The 18,107-nt window shown below is 34.2% G+C and overlaps 1 protein-coding gene across 4 annotated transcripts in view; it reads left to right on the top strand.

Annotated features, from left to right (window-relative positions):
* The window catches only part of VSTM2A (V-set and transmembrane domain containing 2A), a 39,400-nt gene that overhangs the window by 16,855 nt on the left and 4,438 nt on the right, over positions 1–18,107 (top strand). The window contains exon 5 of one of the 4 annotated variants that reach the window (XM_071553609.1): positions 7,776–10,508. The exons of 1 other annotated variant lie outside the window; for it this stretch is intronic. In XM_071553609.1, the coding sequence (XP_071409710.1) occupies positions 7,776–7,864 (89 nt within the window). In that variant the 3' untranslated portion in view covers positions 7,865–10,508. 2 more of the 4 variants (XM_071553610.1, XM_071553612.1) reach the window with 2 other exon arrangements.

The following is an 18,107-nucleotide window of genomic DNA, read 5'->3' as shown; positions in this document are numbered from 1 at the left end:
GCGCTTGCACCCCTCCCCCTCATCTTTGACCTGTTGCAATGGGCACTGCATGTGGACTGCTTCTTACACAAGTTTTGTTTAAATAGCTAGTGCTGGTATTTTACAAACTATTTGCAAACACCTCTTTTAGAAATCTTTTCCCCAAAAGTACTCTCTCACTGAAAGAGAAATGGCTGAAGTTAATGCATTACTTGCATGTGTGAAGATATTTTAAAACTTTGCAGGCTCAAACACCAGCTGAAGGAAGAAAATTAGGATATCTGTTACAAATGGCTGACGCTTTGACATTTGTGCCTGGGAGCCCCAGGCAAGCAGAATGTCATTCTCCTAAGAAAGTCAGGTAGGGAAGTTTGAGTATGATTAAAAAGCTTCCGTAATATAGTAAATATATAATGATGGAAGTAGCCATAATTGTACAGACACTGAGCAATTCAGAGACATCAAGAGCTCACTATATCCTTGGCTGATAACATGAAATCTAAAGAAGCTGAGCACATGCACAAGAAAGTTTTTAGCTGTTAGAAGAAAATATAGACTTCTAAAGCTGAAGGCTGTGTGCCTTAAGTTCAAATATTATTAGGACTTTGACACGCTTTACTCCATGTATCACCTGCAGAGACAATTCATCAACACTTAATTTCACCAAATGGGAATATAACTAATTCCTACATTACTACCCTAAACTTGTTTAGAAGGGTATCGTATGAAATGTTAAGGACATTCAAATTTCAGAGGCTGAATTTTAGTGTACCTGCCTGCCCAGACACCTAAACACACTTTCTGACCAAAACAGCCTAAAAAACTTTCCAAAGAAGCATAAGCATTTGAACAAAACTTAGTATAACTGCTACAGAAATTAATGATACTCATGAAGCCAATGTAGAACTGTATCAGGATTTCCTAATCATACTCATATGTAAAGTATTATTTAATACTGAACTACTTATGAACAGCATTTAAATACAGCTGTATATGAAATCAGAGGGAAATGCACTCATGAGAATGGAAGTTGTGCATTATAGGATAAAGGACATAGAGAAAGCAAAAATTGCACCCAAAATGGACTAAGTCAAGTACACTATCTAGTTCATCTTTCTGAAAAACTGGGTTCAAAGTCAACAGTTAATTTTGGCTATTTTCATCAGTAAAGTGTGGAAATTATACATGTTGATGAACATCCCATTTCAATTATATGTTTAGGGATCTCACCCCTCCCTCCTGTCTGTTTAAGGTAAAAGGATGACAGGTTTGAATCATTTTGATGACCTTGCTTTCATCTTTGAGAATGTCATAAGAGATCCTTTTAGCTTTTTCATAGTGCACAATTTCCCAGTTAGGAATCTTGGTTCTACTCAAAAGGGTAAAGAGTGAGATACGAACAAGAGCACTTTCTAAAGAATTAAAATGAGAACAATGACTCAGGTATGTTTCAATAGAAGGACCAGAATGACAAGATTAAATTGTTTCATGAGGAAGGAGTTAATGTAGGGACTGATGCAGAAAGTGGTCAGAATGTAAAATCCCATGTTTTTTCTTACCAGTATACATTAATTCTACTTCTGTCCATCTTGGCATTGTGGAATTTCAGAAGTTTTTCAGAGTCCCATTCTTCTTTCTTTTTTTTCTTCTTTCATTCTGCTGTCTTTTGTCCTTTTATAGATTTACTATGGCTTTTTCTGAACTGCTACCTGAAACCAAATATCATTTTTCTATGTGGTACCTATATTTGAACTCTTCTCAGGTTTTTTCTTCTCCCAAGTATTGCCATCATAAGTTTTCATTAGAACATGACTTTAGGAGTAGTTGGAAGCAATTTAAAGGTTATGACCTGCCTTAGCTCAGAAAGAGCTTCAGGAGTTATTGTGGCTCAAGTTTCTGCCAAAATTCTCCCCTCTTTCTGGGATCAGAAAGTTGTGAGGTTTTTTTTGCCTCATGCAAGATTGAATACATCTGTTCACCTGGGTGCCTCACCTAGAGAAATCTAGTGATTAACCATCCATCTGGAATCTCACCCCTCTTCCTCATCTGCTCTTCTGAGTATAAATGGCAGAAAAGGAACAGATTTCAGATGGACAGAGCTACACGCTGAATGTTAAGTCTGAGTAGTCTTCCATGAAATTCAAGACATAACCTGTTCCAAACTTCAGTCAATTTGGAAGAAGCTTTCTTTCAAAATGAAAAAAAAAACCAAAAAAACAAAAAAAAACCAACAAAAAACCACAACAAAACCCCAACCAAAACCAAAACCAAAACAAAACACCCCCTAAAACACCAAAAAAAAACAAACCAAACCAAACCAAACCATACAAAAAAATACAAAAAACCCCAAACAAAATGCACACAAACGAAGAAAAACACCCCCCAAAAATCCCCAAAGAAATAAAAAACCCAAACAGAAATTCAGAACAGCAGTTCACACTAGTTTTAGTTGATTACTGGACAACCAATGGAAAAAGATGAAGCAAAAGCCTAAGAAAAAGATGTATGGAAAGCCTAAGCAAAAGGATCTGCATTGGATATGATATAGCTTGGCTTCTGTCATTCAGTTCCCCAAAATCAAACACAGATAATTGAGCCTCAAAGCATGCATGGGAAGTCATTTCCCTGAAGAGGGAAAAGGATATATATATCCCAACATTATAGGAGAGATACACATAACCATGATTTATGCAATTCAGAGGAATAAGAATGATAGCAATTGATAGCCCAGGGAGAAAAAAAAATATTTATTTAAAACCTGTGTGAGATATATTCAAATAAAACTTTAAATAGAATCAATCATAATTGGTTTCACCTATCTTTATGGATTTAAAACTGCAAATGTCCTTCAAAAAATCTTACAGTTTATTTATGTCCCCAGTAAAATTAAGGCAGGTATCTTATGAACATTTACTTATTTTACAGAAAAATAATGCAAAAATATTATTTCATGAAATTTCAACTGGGGCTGACAAGAAGACTATTTAAAATCCAACACTGTAAAGCAAAGCTAAGTCTTGTAGAACAGCAGACCAGGCACTTAAAGATGGAAAGCATCAGCACAAATTCCTGAAAAATGAAAAGTTTCAATACCTCTGTGATTTCAGAAATCAGAACTGCAAAATTAACTAATATTCAGCACAACCTGAATATACTGTCCCCCAAATATATGCAGGGATATTTTGGTATAATGTAATATATACCAAGAATCTAGGATGAACTTTGGTGTGACTGGCTATACTTCTCCTGCAAAAAAACAGCACACTACTCAGACACTGAGTAGTAGGTTACTAATTAAATGAAACTCAAGGGTAACCTAACTAACCTTACATGTTTAGTAAAATAGTAAGGAAGTGCTGTTGAATTTGCAGATTCCTTTCATTATTTATATTAGAGGACACTAATATGCATAACTGTAGGAAGACAGTTTTCAAAGGCTCTGACAGGTGTTGAGACTCAGAATGCAGGAGGCTGTTATATCCCAGTGATGTCTCAAACCTTAGAAAGCACAAGGAATGCTAAACTTCCTTTCTGGCAGATGCAAACTGTCTGAGATCCAGGGTGGTTAACCATGTAAGTTACTCCTACAAATAGGAGATGCTAAAATTGTAGTGCCTGAGGCAGCTGCTTAGTTTACAATTCAGTGTTTCATCCAGTTGCAAAAAATAAACAGGCAAAATTATTCAACAATCATTTGCTTTTCTCTGCTTGCAGCCGAAAATCCCATGTATCTTTCCACAAATTTTGTGTGATCCATACCTTAGTGAATTCAAGGGATTATAGTCATTCAGGCGTATAATGAGAAACGACCTTTTTGATCAGTTAGGGTTTACTAAGAATTTATAACTTCTGATGGCTTTATTTTATTCTTAGGTGTTCTAAAACTGATTTCACTAACAGAACAAAATTGATGTTTAGCTGTTTGGTCCACACACTGTGAGTCATAAAATATGGTTCAGCATTTGTGACAGAGATATTTTTATTATTTTAAGCATTAAGGTCATAACCATCTATCACATTTTTAACTCTATTCCTAACATTTAAGTAAGCCATATATTTGAATAAAACACATTTTCAAACACTTTAATGGCATGAACTACTCTTTCATGCTGTTGCACAAAAAATTATAATCACATGCCTTTGGCAATACAGCATTTGTTTACAGGAGAAAGCTAGGTATTTAATGGACATTTGCTCTTTTAGAAGTGTGTTAGTAGCAGCAAATAAAGACAACGAATGGGTATTTACATCTCACAGGAAGAATTTTACTGGTTCCCAGTGGCTGATAGGTGACACTGAGAAAGCCAGACCCACACATCAAGTAGAGTTTAATTAACAATGTAGAAATAAAATACATACATATTATACTAGGGTTCTTCTGAGTTACTGTCTTTGAGGGTTACATAATTGCAGTCCAGTTTTACCCAGTGCTGCTGAGCTGCAATAAAATTTCTTTTAGCTCTCATTTTGTAAATTAGAAAATAATGCTTGAAATGGACAGGTAATGAGTAACCAATTTATCAAATCCACAGCCAGATAGACAGATTTTAACTTATATTACTTTGCTCACAGTGATACTATTCAAGTCTTGGCCAGAATGGTTCCCTAAAAGTACATCTGCATAAAAAGTCTGATTTTGGATAGCCTGAATTTTCAAGATATTTCAACTATTGAGATATTTGAATTTTGAAGATATCTGAATTTGGATTTTGATCTGTACTTTGCCTCTGATATAAGTCTATAAATGGTGGGACAGAGTCTCTGATTTAAGCACCCCATGACACAGATTTGAAGTAAAAATTTAAATTTCTGAATATTTTTAGTTACATCCTTTTTCAAGATAAAAAGCAAAATAATAAAATATGAGCAAATATTACAGAAGATTAAAAAAAAGAGAAAAAGAATAAAACATCTTCTTTTAGTACTTATTCTACATTTGCAGCTTTCACTCTTCCAAAATCTAAAGAAATGCTTGGGTTCATGAAAGATCAAATGCAATTCTTTTTCACATCTCTGGGGAAAAAAATATGAAACCTGAGCATAATTATATTTCTTAAAGCATCACTGAAAAGATGAGGGCACACCTGATAGCCATATATTACAAGTCAATTTTACTTGGGCTGATAGATTACTGAAAATTTATCCATTTGGGTTAGACTGCATTTTGGAAACTAATAAGTCAGATTAGGATATAGTGACCAGTGCCCAAAACCTTGCAAAATCTATGACAGTTTTTTCCAACAATCTTAATAGCCTCTTTCTTCACATAGCAGCTGAAAATTTTTTAGTAGCTATTTCCTTTATTTTTTTCTCATGTGTTCAGAATTACTTTAACCTGTACTTACTGCATGTACTGTAACCTAAATCCCCTGAAAGATAAACAAACTTGTTGTTTAGAGAAGAACATGCATGTAGATCATGTGATGTGAATTGGAGGGAGATCATGATTATGTAGAGACTGAACATTATAAATTAAAAGGTTATCATGGGTATGTATTATACATTACCCCCTAATCCAGGGATCTACAGACTGTCATATTGAAAAAAGCAAAACAAAATCAAAGAATATTTTACCAATAAATGTTATGGTGCTGCTTTTTCCACTGTGAAATATTTTAATTCAAACTTATACCATATTGTTTCTCTTCCACACATTACAGTTTTCAAATTCTCGAATTACAACACTATTCATTGTTTAAAAAGCTCTTTTAAAGAATAACCATGAGATTTTTCATAGTTGCATTATATATATTTTGGGCAGAGGAAATGGTATCTCCAAAGAGCTCTTTAGAGTGGTATTGAACCATGTATTTCTCCAGCTCAGTCAAAAAAAGACATTTAAATGGAATAAAACAAGTCAAAATAATTCAATACATCAGGAAATGACCTAACACTAACAAAGATTCTCTTAACTAATGTCTGCTGTCCTTGTTATGGAAAGAAAAGCTCTTATAAAAATCTGTCAAATGACCAGTTTTACACCTTATATGAAAAAGAGAACAAATCCATGCTGCAATAAAACCAAAAGCAGACATGGACCTCAACCCTTGAGTTTAAGTTTGTAAATACTACCTGTATGAAAACAACCCATAGGACAAAGTTACAGCAAATTTGGTGTGTGTTTGCTTGTTTCTAATAGAGATCCAGTGTTTTGAGAAGCAAAGTACTGCAGTGTAGTACAGGTAGCATTACCATATAAGCGAGAGGAAAGTAGGCTTCCAACTCCTGTCTTTGTTTAGCAGGAGCTAAGCTCAAAATTCCCATGAACTTTGAAAAATCTCGTTGTCTTTGAGCCTTATTTCCATTTAAAAGTTAATATTCATTTAGAGATTCACTTCACACATGGATATCACTGTTACTTAGAAGGTCTTGTGTATGTGAGAGAGGACTAAGAGTGTGTTATGGCAACCACTATGTATGCAACATCTCACACCATGTATTTACTGATGTAAGCAGTGTCCATCTAAAATCTGGACTTTAGTTTAATTCCCATTTTTGAGGGGGAAAAAAATACTAGACAGGAACAGAAATACTTCTTAATTTATAAATATAGTTAGCAGATACAGAACAGGACGTTACTCATAAATATCTACAAACTTTAAAAAGTGAGCATTTGCCTTGAGTTCTTTTTGCTTTCATTGTGTATATTCTTGATGAGAAGACAAATGTGGTCTTTGTGGCTGCAATGAAATCCATCATTCTCTTTAATAATGAATTCTTTACAAAAATAGCTTATACATGATTAATAAATTTTTTGATAGCAATTTATTACAAGTCCATCTCTATCATAGACTGCTTATAGCACCATTATTACTTTGTTCTACAACTGATGTCTGTAACTATCAATAACATTAATATTTTTCAAATATACATCACATATAAAATCTATTGATCATGCATTAACCTGTTATAATCAGAAGTATTTATAGCACAACCAAATTAAAAATTTATAATTTTCATCTCAAGTAATATGTTTAAAATTCTGAATGTGACTCTACATGATACAGAGAGTTATCAAGCACTGAGACTTGGAATGTAAGACATCTAAATGCTTATAATCTTGGTGTGCAAACATTTCAGTTTAATTAGTCTTGCCCTGAATTCTTTTTTTGTTGCTAGCATGCTTAAATATAAAGTCACATTTTTAGAAATAATTTATGTACCATTGTTTTCACAGCTTTTTAAAAAGAAAAAAAAATCTGGTATAATATGGTTTCTCAAAAATAAATAATCCAAATATTTTGGCAATCTGTTTCCCCCTTGTAAATAGCGCAGACATTTGCCAGTATCTCCTCTGGTTTACAAGAAAACACATGATTTTGTTGTTAGCAGTTGACGATGTGATGCTGGAAATGATTGTGTAAAGAACACTCTGATATGGAAGGTGTTTGAGTTTTTTCCTCCTAGTATATGGTTTCACTGGGTAACGTTGTTTAAAAAGACAGACAAGAGAAAAGAAAAACAAAAAACAAAAAACAAAGCAAACCAAAAAACCTCCCTGGGACTGAAATACTTTGTATGTGTTGTTATTTGCAGTGCATGCCAAGACATTCATGGGCACCAGAGCCAACCTGGCGAGCTAATTAAATATATAAATGTATATGTTTAAAACAACCTTATAAGGAGCATTGGAAATCTGCAAGATGAGCGAATATCTTATAACTTCTTCCGCAGGTGCGAGGATAGCTACAAGCCATGGACTTTCTGTCCTGCTTCTTGTTTGTGGCTTTGTGAAGGGTGCTTTGCTTTAATCTAAAAGTGCTGACTTTTTCCAATATCACTTTCTCTTCTTAAAGCAAAGAGCAAATCGCCTGTAAAATCCACGGAGCGGACAGCAAAGTTGACCCTAACCTCCAACCACCACTCTGCACCCAATGTACTCTAAATCTCTACACAAGGAGCACCGTCTTCAGGAAGTACAAACAAAATTACTAAATAAATAAAATAAAATAAATATTATAAAAAAGAAGAGGATACCACATGTTTTCTTGATGTATCTTATTTTGTTTGGCGTATCACTGATATTTTATTTGAAGAGACCTGGTGTGATGTAATCAAACATTTTGTAACAGCAAGACCTAATTTCCTTTTCTTTCGGCAAGGAGAAGCCTCATCCTTGACTTCTCAGGGGTTGGCCTGCGTGTCATCAGTATAACAGAATTAACCATGGATAACATTTGGTTTCCTACACTGAAAGAACCATTCCAGCCTGGAAGCAAAAAAAAGGCCAAATTATGAAACAAACTACAGTGATTTAACATCGACCCAAATAAAATACACACAAATTTTACCAAAAACCTTTTTTTTCTTTTTTTCTTTTTTTTTTCTTTTTGGCATGAGAAATAAGGAGGAGAAAATAAACTCTACAAAGCAGCTCAGCAGACTAGGGGACATTATTTCTGGAAAACAAATGACTGTGTTTTTCTTTTGAGTTTTCTTTTTTTGTTTTGGTTTGACTTTTTACCCCTTTTTCATATATTATTCTTTTTCCCCTGTGAGGTTTTCTTCCTGTCTTTTGGTTTGTTTCTTGTTCAATGGTGGCAATTACAGACTTAGGCCAACCCCTGATGATTGTGTGGAGGTTTATATATATACATCTTTCTTTTTGTGTGTGCGTGTTCTATATTTCAGTGTGTTTTCTCTAATTTTGCAACCCCTGTATATGCAAAACTAACTTAAATTCTGTAAATTGCTTACAGTCTGTGTGATATAACTTCAGAGTAGACATACTTTGGTCCTCATGCAAGCCAGTTTTTAATATTATCTATATGTTGTGCCACCAAGAGACATCTTTATTTCCTTTTTTGACAAAACATCACTTTTTAGTTTGTACTTCAGTAATGTGTGAATTTTGTAATACATATCTTCACTTTGACTGGTTTGACTCCTTCAGCCCTCTGTTTACTCTGTAAATGTACATTAAAATTTGTTATGGTCTCTAGACAATGAATTATTTTAGTTTGTATGTTGTGTTGGAGTTCAGATGCTGAAAGCTTTTTTACTTTGTGATGTTTATAGGAGATGAAGTGATTTGATCACCAGACACTGTACAGTGCAGGTTTGCAGTCAAATACTGCAGGTAAAGAAAGGTTAGAAAGAGAAAACAGGCAAATAAACTGCAACATGACTTAAAGGAGGTTCTTTTGGTAAAAGGTTATAGAAAAGTGAATTTATTACACTGATAAACTACATTCACATCACAGGTCCTTCTACGTGGCCAAAGAAGTGTTTTTCTTTGCTTTTTCTGGAAGTAGGTTTTCATTGCTCATTGGTATTCTTAATTAAAATACTTTTTGTCTGTGAAATGAACATGAGAATTTTGCTGTTGAATGATGTAATATGCATTACATGAATTACATTCATTAATGCAGGAAGGAAAAATTGCTACCATTTGCAGCTGCAATCAGGAAGGTTTTTTCTTGTTCCCCTCTTTCCAATGACGCTGAAAAATTCACACCCTTTCATTTATCATCACATACAATCACATGCACCACATGCTTATTATGATCTATTTACAGCAGCATTAAGTAGCCGCAGTGTGGTCAGATGTGTGATTTCTCCTCACTTTGTAAGGAATGTAGATGAAAGTAAAAAAGAGTGTTTAATATCTCACCAGTCTGTGGTCTACAGGCCTAGCATTTTATCTCAAACCACTCAAAGCTCTGAAGCCTTCCCCCACGACTTTCAAAAGGTAAAGACCATATAGTGGCATAGAATCAATGCTTCGGAACATACACTTTGATAGAGGATAACATATTTGGGCAGATCTATTTTCCCATACATTCTGTATTTTAAGCGTGACTGGAAATGGCCAGTCTTTCTTTGATTTTAGACAAGTTTAGCAGTAATAGAAAGTAGATGATTGGTCTAAAGAGAAAAATCAGGAATAACTGTCAGGAGGAAAAGGGAAAAAAATTCTATTTTGACTTAAAATTTATGACCTACTTGGAATGTTGCGTATTGAAAAAGTTTTGTTCCATATTAATAGCAACCTACTGACAAAGAAATTAAAACCAGACCCCATTAAAATGTTCTGAATCAAAACCAATATTATGGATCAGAGAGAACATAAAGAAAAAAAAAGTTAAGAGTCAAAGCTTTTTGAATTCTTACTTCCTTAACACATCTATGGAACCAAACTTTGAGAGCTCTGGAGAGAAATCTACATATTCCTCCTGAAATAGATAAATATGACTGAATGATATGACAACCTCCTGCCTGGAGCTTGGAAACTTCAGTTTCCATTGGTCTTAACTGGAACCAAATACTTAATGTTACATGTTTCATTTGTTTACTGTATCCATATATCTTGTATGAATATCCCATGTATGCACAGAGTCTATATAAAGACTACCCACAGTGACATGGCATTTTGCAGAGCAGTTTAGCCTCACAATGTTAAAGTTGTTACTATGTTAAATTGATACTGTGTTTTGCTTTATGCTGTTAGCTGCTTGGATATAAAATCACCATGTGCTAGGAATCCAGATTAAAGAACCAGTTGAAATTAAAAGCAGAATTCTAGACCACTTGGCCTAGTGTGGTGCAAGTCAGAAGACATTACCAAAGAAAGTGCCATATTATGATCTGCTATCATTCAACAGTGTCAGCAAAAAAAGCACAAAAGAAATCTGTAGGACTCTTGAAAAGCCTTTGAATCTTGCATGAGATGCTGAGGGGATACAGTAATTGTCCTGTTTCCTCCCTCCTCAAGGGGCAAATAAATTCTTAAGATGAGGCCTTTCTGATTGCAGATCTAGATCTTTAGAGTTCATGCCAATCTGTGTGGATGCAGCAGCAACATCTCCCAACAGAAACAACTCTTGCCTTTCTAAATTTTATACTGTGTCTTAACAGCCATTCTTCAAATTGAGAATCTACCTGAGGCTCCTAGAAATTCTCAAAATGGAAGCTAAGCTTCAGTAGTCTCCTTTTTTCTGAGAGTTTAGTTATGAATCATATTTGGTATAGAAATCCAACTACTGCCAATTTTTGCCTGGTGCAATTCCAGTTTGACTTTAATGCTAATAGATTAAAAAAATGGCTTAATTATGTCCTTAAGAGCTCCTCATAAGTTAGATAAAGACAATTTACATCTAGCAGTGATAAAATCTCTCAACCCAATGTCCTTTTCTACAAAATCAGCCCAGTTTTGAGGTGGTCATTTACATGACTCATGCTTCTCACTTGGTGTCCATGAGGCCTCATTGTGTATGCGACTTTCTTGAGATCATTCCAACAGTTTTTGGTTTTAATAGAAGAATAAGCATCGGTGAGTATGAAACACTTCTGTATTTCAAGGTATATGCCATCTACACTCACAAACTTTGATATCTGATATGCCATCAGTCTTAATGAAGCATATTCTGACCCCATTAAATGTCAATGACAGCTTTTGTATTACATGAAAAAAGAGATCTATGCCATTTTTATACAACTATCAAGGATTAGTACTGCAACACAGCCTGTCTCAAAATTTCTCCTTATCTATGGTTACCAATATTCCTTTAAGTTCTGGAATTTCATGCATACAAATTGCTACATAACATGTTGGATCTTTCCTTTCTTAATTGCCTTTGTAGATTCTTCAAAGAAATTTGTGGAGCATAAGGGTTGCTCAGACCATATAATTCAAAAAGTTTGGAAGATGAATTTAAGATTGACTGTTTCTCAGAGTTCCTGTTAAGTAAGGTACTAGAAAATGTGAATGGTAAATGCTGAATCTATCATGAGTTACTGTTACTTCTTTTTCATTCCCAATATTGAAAATTTCTGTTATAGTAGTACCTGAAGACAAAGATCAGAAGTAGGTATAAACACATAAGACACCATGGCAAGTGCGATAGGACTGCTTGGAGGTTCATACTTATGCACATTATCCAGTGCTGCTGCGATTTAGGATCAGAACATGCCTTAGAAGGCATTTTTCTCACTTTCATTCCTTAAATTGTTTTGCTTCATTCAAGTAAAAGGAAGCAACAGTGACCAAATCTGAATACTTGGCTAATATTTTTCAGTGATAAACATTTAACTTCTAATGATCTCTACAGTGCGATCATAATTCATGATTTAATTCATCACTGAAAAAGAAAAAAAGACAAAAAAAAAAAGACTGCATTGCTGTCAATCTTTGTTTCCTGAAAAAAAAAAAAAATAAAAAAGGAAGACCTTTGTCATTAGTAGGGTATGGGAACATTTGTCCATGACATTACTATTGGTAAATGTCAAGTGTTGTTTATAGAGTTAAAAGCATTAGAGCCAATAATGGGATCATCATACATTGTAATATACATTTTTAAAGGTTAATGTTCATGATTAGCTCAGCTAAACAATGCTAAGCACACAGTAAATTGCTTAATGCAACTCACCATAAATGCCTTCAGTCTCTTTTTCTGAGCTTCCTAAATATTGATTTGATTTCATAGTCATGGAGTTTGCACATCCATTGACATAGTTGAAAGATTTTACATATTCTTTCTAGTGCTCTTCAGTCAAACAATGCAAGAAGAAATTTGTCTGTAACAATGAATCAATCAACTGGTTAAGATGCTTGCAAAGAAACAGAGATGTGCTTTTTTGAGAGTCAAGTTTAATAGTAGTTTTATGTAATTTTCTTATTTTTGTACTATTCTTTTTTTGCCAACATTTCAATCTAAAACCCAGACAAGATTTTATATTTTATTACTTCTTACAAAGTGACAGAGGACAAAATAATGTCATCTTTGATATGAAAGAATCTGGGGAAGAAAAGCAGAGAGTGAAATAATCTTTTCATTTTACAATAATTTAAATGTTTGCAGTGTTCTATCACCTCAAAATACATATATATAGAATTTGAATTCCCACTATATCATGCTAATAGTAGAGATGGTCTTCAGATGGAGCAAATTAATTTTTCACTTGTTGAAATGCTCCTCTACATTAACAATACAGCAGAGAAAGAAGTCTTATGTGTATATGAGAGTGACAGCTCATAAGGAAGCCAAAATGTACATAATAGACTATTAATTCCTTTCTTGTTATATGCCATGAACTTGAAAAATGAGAGAAGATTGGGTCTGACAACTAGCTACTTAAAATAAACTATTTAATTTAAAATTTTGAAGATGCAAGGTCATAATTAAAATGACTTGTATAACTATAACTTTTCAGATTATATGGGATTTAGATTTTTAAGCAAAGTTATATATATTATATATAATATCCTTGTATATTCAACTGAGGAAGAAGGAGACAATTACTTCTTTTGCTACTTCTGGTAGAAGATTATGTTCATTGCTGCTGATTGTTTTCTATATTAAATGATTTAACAGACCCTTTAAATCACTGGCAACCATACTTCTTGAAAAAAACAGGTGTCAGTTTTTCTGATCACCAACAATGCTCTTCAGTTTTTGGATGTTAATAAACACTGGTTCAGGTTTTAAAAATGTTGTTTTTTCATTATAATAGAAAAGAACAAATCCACACTTTATTAAAAATAAATGTCAACGTGTTTACTAAACCACCTTAATGTCTTTTTCTTTGGTGATTTGGGCACAAGACACATTATTTTTGTTCGTATATTTAATTTTCTCAATGGGGCTAAGCACTGAAAAAAAGGACACGGAAAGGTGGATCCAAAGTGTTTCACCTACTGATTGAAATCCTGTGCAAAAGAGAGAAAACAGAAGGCACAATTCCTTCTGTTTCTCTACAACTGCCAACAATGAAGAATTTTCACAGGGACTAGTAAACCAAACCACTGCTATAACTTTGTCAGAAGGTAAAACATTCAATGAAATTTAAAGAAATTTTTCTAGCAAAATGAAAAAGTTTTTCTTCCAAGACTATTACTCTTCTAGCTGATGTGAAAACAAAGTCTTGTAGTTAGGGCTATGAAGAGAGAAAAGTTTTGTTCACCTTTTGCAATTGCACAATGAGAATCCCAGACACTGTCAGGTGTTTCCATTCCACCATCACTGCCTCACATTTGATTATTAATGATGAGGGCACTTGAGAGATTAATATACATTATAGAACAGTAATTTTCTATACCTAATTTTATTTTTTTTTTTTACTATTTTTAGCTTTTCAGCGAAAAAAATCTTGTTGCATCCCTTAGGTAATTTTCTTTTAAAACAGTGAGGCAATGTTTATATAAATTATGTAGATTATTTGTTTGAGTTTGGGTCATGTTTTTTTGTTTGTTTGTTTGTTTTTGTTGTTGTCTTGTTTGGTTTTTTTAATAGTTCTTTGCACTTAACCTAGTAGAACAGGCTTTAAAAGTCACCCAATAGTATTTTAAGGCTGTGTATGTGCCAGAACTAATTGCATTAATAGACAAAAAAAAGTGGGGGCGTGGGGGGGGGGAGACCAAAAATCTCCTAGCCTGGATTTTATTCTAAGCAGGAATACAAAATGCTGGAGAAAGGAAGTGAGGCCTGGAGGGATTCTGGTCACGCTGATCTGATCTTTGTCTTTAACCTTTCCAGTACACTTCTTGAACTTAACAAGGGAATAAGTTTTGAAAGAACTTATACACATGCAGCAGCAGAAATAATGCATGTAATACTGCTGTTTGCCTTATGCAAACCACAGGACATATTGAGTTTACACAACAGCACTGTTCATAAGAGCAGAATATCTGGCATTGTCTGGATTCTAGAAATGCTGAATGCATGGAGCTGATAGACATGGGCTGCTCCAATGTCTGGTGGAATCTCTGTAACTAGAAAAGTTTTTCCCTTTCTAAAGCTCCTAACCCATAGGACAAATAAAATATAGAATACTGGAAAATAAAGAATATTGAACAAACTTCCTCAGGAGTCTCCCTTACTTTCTGTGTTTGTGATTGACACTTCTAAGACAGACATTCAAGAAAACTGCTCTCCTCACCAATAACCTCCACATATGGACTTGGAGAATACTATTTGACCTGAATTTTACATCTCAACTTTATTTCTTTCACTTTTGAAAGGTATGTCAACATTGAAATAGAATATAAGCAAATAAAGAGAAGCCCAAGTGACATATTGTGCCAAAATCCTCACTCCAAACAATATTAAATATGAATAATCGAGTATATCTAATACTAAACCAAACTCTTTTATTAGACACTTTAAAGAATCACTGATTTATAATCATGACATTTAAGTAGGGATTTGGGGATTATGCTCTAGTATGCATTTGTTTCAAAAATAGTAACCTTAGAGTTGCTTTTAATTTGATAAATTAAATGTTATTTTGTAAGCTTATCTGTAAAGGTAAACAATACAGGTATTTAAGACATTAGTCATGAAAATGTACACAGAAAAGACAGAATTATAGAGACAGACCTGGTAATGGTAAGAGTTCCTTTTCTCAGCAGATGGATGAAGCAGATGGAAGACTTCTGTTTTCTTCACACTTTTCCTACTGATAAGTAGCTGACAGCAGTAATATCAATTCTACCCTGGAGACATATATCTGCAGTGATTTTTTATTTTATCCACTTTTTCTTTTTAATCAGATTAGGCTTTTGGAAGTCCTCAGAAATATGTAACACAAAAAAAATTGCAGACAGTTGTATGGAAGTATGAGGGGCTTCAAGTATATTTACTGGACAAATAAAATCAAGCTTTCCTTAGGAAAAGAAAGACACCATATTAGACTCTGAGTTTGTTATATACAAGTCATATTAGAGACGCTGTTCAGAAAGATTTATCGTAACATATGCCAAAAAGGAGGCTTTAGTTGAAACATTCTTGTTGCAAAATTCTAAAATATCCTATTTGTTCTTATTTTATTGTGGATTTCTTGACCGTATTCTGTATTTTGTTTCAGCAATTTAAAATATTAAGCCATATGAGATTGCTGAAGTGTTTGAGAAGCACTTGTGATCTGTTTCACCAAGTCATCTTTGAATGCTCTGACTTCCTACCTCTAGGGTGGTTACAAAGAAGGACAATGGCAGAAATGTTTTAAAATAATCACAGCTATTTCTGGTTATCAAAAAACCCCAAACAGCCATCTTGGGGGAGGATTTCAAAAGAACACCATTCTGAAAACTGACACAAGATCTACCAATGAACTAGCACACAGAACATCTAGTGTATTTGAGGTGAACCTAACCCTGGAATAATTTGTGTCTGTACTAACTATAGACAGTCCAGAGAAAGACGAATATGCTCAATGTGTCTGAATCAAAGAAAACACCATTGTAGTGGTTAATGGGCAAACAAGCAGAAAATATATTATGACATATATGAAATAAATGACATAATATACTCTGAAAATAATGAAATGACATTACATGTTTCTGCTGTGTGTCGCTGAGGAAAGCTACATGCAAGTTTGGGCTCATAATCTCTGAAAACACCAATACCAGAATGTGGCAATGAGATAAATCTCTAACTCAAAACAAAGCTGGATGACTGAAAAAACTGTATCCCAAGAAGTAACTATATGAGTACTAATGATAGATAGGAAAATTCTAAGTGAAACTGAACACTTGTAAAGATAATAATAAAACTTACAGATTCAGTGGAAAAGTTTGTTTGTTTGTTTGTTTGTTTGTTTGTTTGTTTTTAAACAAAAAAGGGCTCATATGGATATGTAGCAAGCAGGACTGAGGAACTGTTCATCCCTCTCTATTTGGCACTGGTGAGGCTGCACTTCAAATCCTTAGGCTTCATTTTGGGCCCCTCACTACCAGAAAGACATTGAGGTGTTAGCGTATGTCCAGAGAAGGACAACAGAGCTGGTGAAGGGACTGGAACAGAGGTCTTAGAGAAGCAGCTGAGGGAACTGGGGTTATTTAGCCTGGAGAAAGGAAGGCTCAGTGGAGACCTTGTCTCTCTCTACAACTACCTGAAAAGAGATTATAGCCATGTGGCTATCACTCTTCTATCAAGTAACAAGAAACAGGATAAGAGGAAATCACCTAAATTTGTGCCAGGGGTTATTTAGATTGGATATTATGAAAAATTTCTTTTCCAAAAGGGTTGCCAAGCATTGGAACAGGCTGCTCAGAGAAGTGGTTGAGTCACTATCCCTGGAGATATTTGAAAGACATTTAGATGTTGCACTTAGGGACATGATTAAGTATTGGACTTGACTTGTTAGGTTAATGGCTAGACTCAATGATCTTAAAGGTTCTTTCTAAACTAAATTATTCTATAATTCTGTGAATATAAATCTTTGTGTTTTAAAATTAGAGGTAATAAACATCTACCGCTGTAAAGAAATAAAATAACCTTCAGACATATAATTCCATGAGCAAATTATTCCAGGAGAATATTTCTGCATACCTCTGAGAAGCATATGGATATGGCTACTGTTGAACACTAAATACAGAACTAGGTGGATCCCATTACATGCTGCAGAAATGGACAGTGCAGAGATTTCAGAGATTTTTCTGCCTGGGAACCCAGACAGTACTGTGACAATTGCTCAGGCTGTCATGCTGCAGCATGCCCTTTTAGACTTCCTTCTAATAGTCTTTTTTCAAGATTTTCAATTTTTTTACTATATAGCTCCCATTTCCATTTGAAGAGAACTGTGAAAACAATAATTTTTTCATAGCCTTGTATGGTAGAAGCTTTTTAAGTTCCAAAAGGAAGACTTTGGTAGTTTATAAATAATTACTGTCTGCAATTCTTAGCGGGGAGAAAGGTAGATAAGGCAATTACTTCAATATATCATAATCAGAGCATTAGCACTATAAGGCAGCATTGCTGAGGCACTTGATTTTAAAATTCATAAGATGTTGTAACAAAGTTGATTGACAATATTATTTTGCTGGGGTTGGAAGTACAAGCAAACAATTGTCACATGCTGAGAAAACATAGAAATGTCAACTCAGCCAAAGATATTGGGCCATTCTAACACCCTACGGAGGAGAAACATACCTTGGATGGACTTTTAAACTGACTTCTATCCACATTTAACATCACATATTTTAGCAGAAATAGGCAGTCTAGCCTCAATCCTAATGCAGTTGCAAAAATCTTTCTACTGATTCATTTGAGCAAGGGAGAATGAGACATGCATGAAAATGAAGAAATGTAGAAAGTAATACATAAAGATTAAACACATGTAGATTGGCAGAAAAGTTATCATCACTTGGCAGAAAAGTTATCATCACTACGAGCTGATGTCTTTCTGGC

Source organism: Pithys albifrons, chromosome 4 (genome assembly GCF_047495875.1).
Source record: "Pithys albifrons albifrons isolate INPA30051 chromosome 4, PitAlb_v1, whole genome shotgun sequence".
Lineage (NCBI taxonomy): Eukaryota > Metazoa > Chordata > Aves > Passeriformes > Thamnophilidae > Pithys > Pithys albifrons.
This window is presented reverse-complemented; position numbering and strand designations above follow the sequence as displayed.